Raw genomic sequence first — 3,871 nt, 5'->3', positions numbered from 1 at the left:
AAAAAAAAAAAAAAAATGCTGGACGCAGTGGTTCACGCCTGTAACCCCAGCACTTTGGGAGTCCAAGGCAAGTGGATCACCTGAGGTCAGGAGATCAAGACCAGCCTGGCCACATGTTGAAACCCCATCTCTGCTAAAAACATAAAAATTAGCCTAGCGTGGTAGTGCACGCCTATAATCCCAGCTACTTCAGGAGGTTGAGGCAGGAGAATCGCTTGAACCCAGGAAGCAGAGGTTACAGTGAGCCAAATTCGCACCACTGCACTCCAGCCTGGGTGACAGAGTGAGACTCCATCTCAAACTACAACCAAAAAAAGATGGCTAAAGTGGCTGACGGAGCTCTTCAGTATAATTTAACCCAGTGCCCTCCCACGTTCTTCATCCAGTTGACCTACTTAAATAAATGAATGAAGGGGGTACTTCATTGAGCACCTCCCTGCGCCAGGCACTGAGCTTGGCGCTGGGGACACCATGATGAGCAACACAGTGTCCCCGCCCTCACAGAAACTCACAAACAAGCGACCGATTGCAATGCATTTCAGAAAGGAGAAGTGACTTGTCCAGGATCATGCATCCAGTTAGGGTCAGTTGCGGGTTGGATGCCAGGGCTGCATTGGCACCATGCAGTGTGCTCTGTCCTCGGCGGGGATGGGCGCCCAGGGGCCGAGCCAGGCTGTTTTCCACCTGTAGTATGGCGACACCACACACACCCTGGTGGAGAAGATGAACTACGCCGGCCGATTCTTGCCTGGATATAAGGCCCCAGCGTTCATGGACCCCCTACTTCCTCAACTGTGAGTGTCCCTCCGGGCAGAGGTGGGTGGAAAACTCTGAGGTGCTGTGAGAAGTTAATGCCCGCCTCCTCCATGTCCCCTGGGCATGTGTGATGGGGTAGAGTGAGCCGGCTAGGGAATTCCTGGAAGTCCTCAGGGGGGAGGACATGAGACCATGGCCTCTGCAACCAAACTTCCCCAGGTTCAAATCCCAGCTCTGTTACTTCACAGCTGTTTCACCCTGGGCAAGTCGCTTCATCTCTCTAGGCCTCAGTTTCCTCATCTGCAAAATGGGGACTGTAATAGTCTGTAGATTGACAAAATGTGTGGCCCATAGTAAATGCTATGTAAGTGTGAGGCCGGGGACGGTGGCTCATACCTACAATCCCAGTGCTTTGGGAGCCTGAGGCAGGAGGCTCGCTTGAGCCCCAGAGTTTAAGACCAGGCTGAGCAACAGAAGAGTCTCTCTTTTGCAGAGACTTCATCTCTACAAAAAAATAAAACTCCAAAAACAGCAGTGTGAGCTCTTATTATTGAGGGTCGTGGAGAAGGGGGGTAGCCACCTTCTCACCCCCATCTTCTTCCCTCCCCCAGGCCCAAGTGCAGTCTCGAGGTTATCGACCACATTGTGGGAAACCAGCCTGATCAGGAGATGGTGTCGGCCTCTGAATGGTGAGACCCTGGCCCTCTCCCTCTGCGTGAAGATGACGGGTCCCCATGGCGAACCGGCCCACTCCCTGGTCCTTGCACTCAGGTGGAAAATAAGACTGGGCGCAGTGGCTCACACCTGTAATCCCAGCACTTTGGGAAGCCGAAGTGGGAGGATCACTTGAGGTCAGGCGTTCAATACCAGCCTAGCCAACATGATGAAACCCCATCTCTAGTAAAAATACAAAAACTCGCTGGGTGTGGTGGTAGGCACCTGTAATTCCAGGTAGTCAAGAGGCTGAGGCAGGAGAATTGCTTGAAGGGAGGTGGATGTTGGGCAACAGAGCGAGACTCTGTGTCAAAAAAATAAATAAAATGAAATAGGCTGGGTGCGGGGGCTCACGCCTGTAATCTCAGTCTTGGGAGGCCAAGGCGGGTGAATCACCTGAGGTCAGGAGTTCAAAACTAGGCCAACCAACATGGTGAAACCCCATCTCTAATAAAAATACAAAAATTAGCTGGGTATGGTGGTGCACGTCTGTAGTCACAGCTACTCGGGAGGCTGAGACAGGAGAATCGCTTGAACCTAGGAGGCGGAGATTGCAGTGAGCTGAGATTGCACCGCTGCACTCCAGTCTGGGTGACAGAGCGAGACTCCATCTCAAAAATAATAATAATAAAATAAAATAAAAGTGGAAAATACAGCACAAGATAATGGGAGTTGGCCTGAGGCCACTGATGTGTTTATTCACTGTAAAACTGTCAACATGGAGACCAGTGGACTTAAGGCTCAAAACAACCCACAGGCCCTTCCTCTGAGGAATCCTGGGGCATCACAGTCCAGGGAGGCTTGGAGGAAAGCTGCCACTACCCAGACAGCACCCTTGTCCAAATCCCGAGCAAGGGCCTTGTTCTCAAAGCACTTTACTTCCATCTGAGGGAGGCTTGCTCTCCTATATGTATTTCGTTCCAAGACACCTCCACCTGAAGGAATAGTGTCATCATAAAGATACAAGTCTAGGCTGGGCATGGTGGCTTATATTTGGAATCTCAACACCGTGGCAGGCTGAGGTAGGCAGATGGCTTGAACCCAGGTGTTCAAGACCAGCCTGGGCAACATAGCAAAATCTCATCTCTACAAAAAATATGGCTGGGCATGGTGGCTCACGCCTGTAATCCCAGCACTTTGGGAGACCAAGGCAGGTGAATCACCTGCAGTCAGAAGTTCAAGACCAGCCTGACCAACATGGTAAAACCCCGCCTCTACTAAATATAAAAAATTAGCTGGGCGTGGTGGTGCACACCTGTAATCCCAACTACTTGGGAGGCTGAGACAGGAGAATTGCTTGAACCCAGGAGGTGGAGGTTGCAGTGAGCCAAGATTGCGCCACTGCTCTCCAGCCTGGGTGAGAAGAGCAAAACTCAGTCTCAAAAAAAATTAGGCAGGTGTGATGGCACATGCCTGTAGTCCCAGCTACTTGGGAGGCTGTTGGAGGAGCATTGAGCCTGCAGATGGAGGCTGCAGTGAGCCAAGATGGCACCACTGCACTCCAGCCTGGGCAACAGAGTGAGACTCTGTCTCAAGCAACAACAACAAAAATCGAAGTTCTCTGATTGGCATGATGGCAATGGCGTCTCCTTTCTGGAGCCTGCTCAGGGACAGATTCTGGAAGGTGGGGATGGGGTGGTGGAGGCCGTCCCAGGAGGCGCTCAGAACAGATGTGTTCCGCCGTCAACCCTATAGGTACCTGAAAAACCTGCAGTTCCACCGCTTCTGGTCCGTGGATGACACACAGGTGCACACGGAATACAGCTCTTTGCGATCCATTGTGGTGGCCAACTATGAGGAGTCCATCAAGATGCCCATCAATGAGCCAGCGCCCGGCAAGAAGAAGTCCCAGATCCAGGTGAGGCCGCCCCGGCTGGGGGAGGGAGAGCAGGGAAGAGGTCTGAGAGCACTTGCAGGGTCAGGGATGTGGGTGACGGGGCAAATGACAGCGATGTCCTTGTTTCCCTCCCCCAGGAATATGTGGACTATAACGGGGGCGCCGGGGTCCAGCACATTGCTCTCAAGACCCAGGACATCATCACAGCGGTTAGACCCCCTTCCCAGTCCCAACTCTTTCTCATTCACAGCCAGGGACGGTCTCTGCAAAATCAAGAGGAAGGGTGGCAGCCATCCTGGGCCCACTCCTCTGGGCTAGAAAACAGGACTCCCTCACTGCTTCCTGTAGCCCCACCCTCCCCAGAGAGTTCAGTTGCCGCAGAACCCCTGGGCTTTCAAGGTAGCAGGAGCTAGGGTATCAGGAAGCCTGGATGATGGTCCCGGTTCTGCTGGCAGCTTCCTCTGTGTTTCTGGGGGATTCAGTGCTGTCTCTGGACTTCAGTTGCCTTACCTTAAAAATGAGGAAATTCTTGAAAAAAATCTCTCAGGGTTAGTTAGAATTAAA

At 52.3% G+C, this 3,871-nt stretch overlaps 1 protein-coding gene across 1 annotated transcript in view; it reads left to right on the top strand.

Moving 5' to 3' along the window:
- HPD (4-hydroxyphenylpyruvate dioxygenase) overlaps nt 1-3,871 on the top strand; it is a 19,672-nt gene that overhangs the window by 8,184 nt on the left and 7,617 nt on the right. Inside the window, exons 8-11 of the mRNA XM_017544289.2 lie at nt 691-794; nt 1,368-1,445; nt 3,166-3,328; nt 3,445-3,516. Of these exons, the coding sequence (XP_017399778.1) occupies nt 691-794; nt 1,368-1,445; nt 3,166-3,328; nt 3,445-3,516 (417 nt within the window). The remainder of the gene's footprint in view (nt 1-690; nt 795-1,367; nt 1,446-3,165; nt 3,329-3,444; nt 3,517-3,871) is intronic.

This window comes from Cebus imitator, unplaced genomic scaffold, assembly GCF_001604975.1.
Source record: "Cebus imitator isolate Cc_AM_T3 unplaced genomic scaffold, Cebus_imitator-1.0 Scaffold169, whole genome shotgun sequence".
NCBI classification, from domain to species: Eukaryota; Metazoa; Chordata; class Mammalia; order Primates; family Cebidae; genus Cebus; species Cebus imitator.
This window is presented reverse-complemented; position numbering and strand designations above follow the sequence as displayed.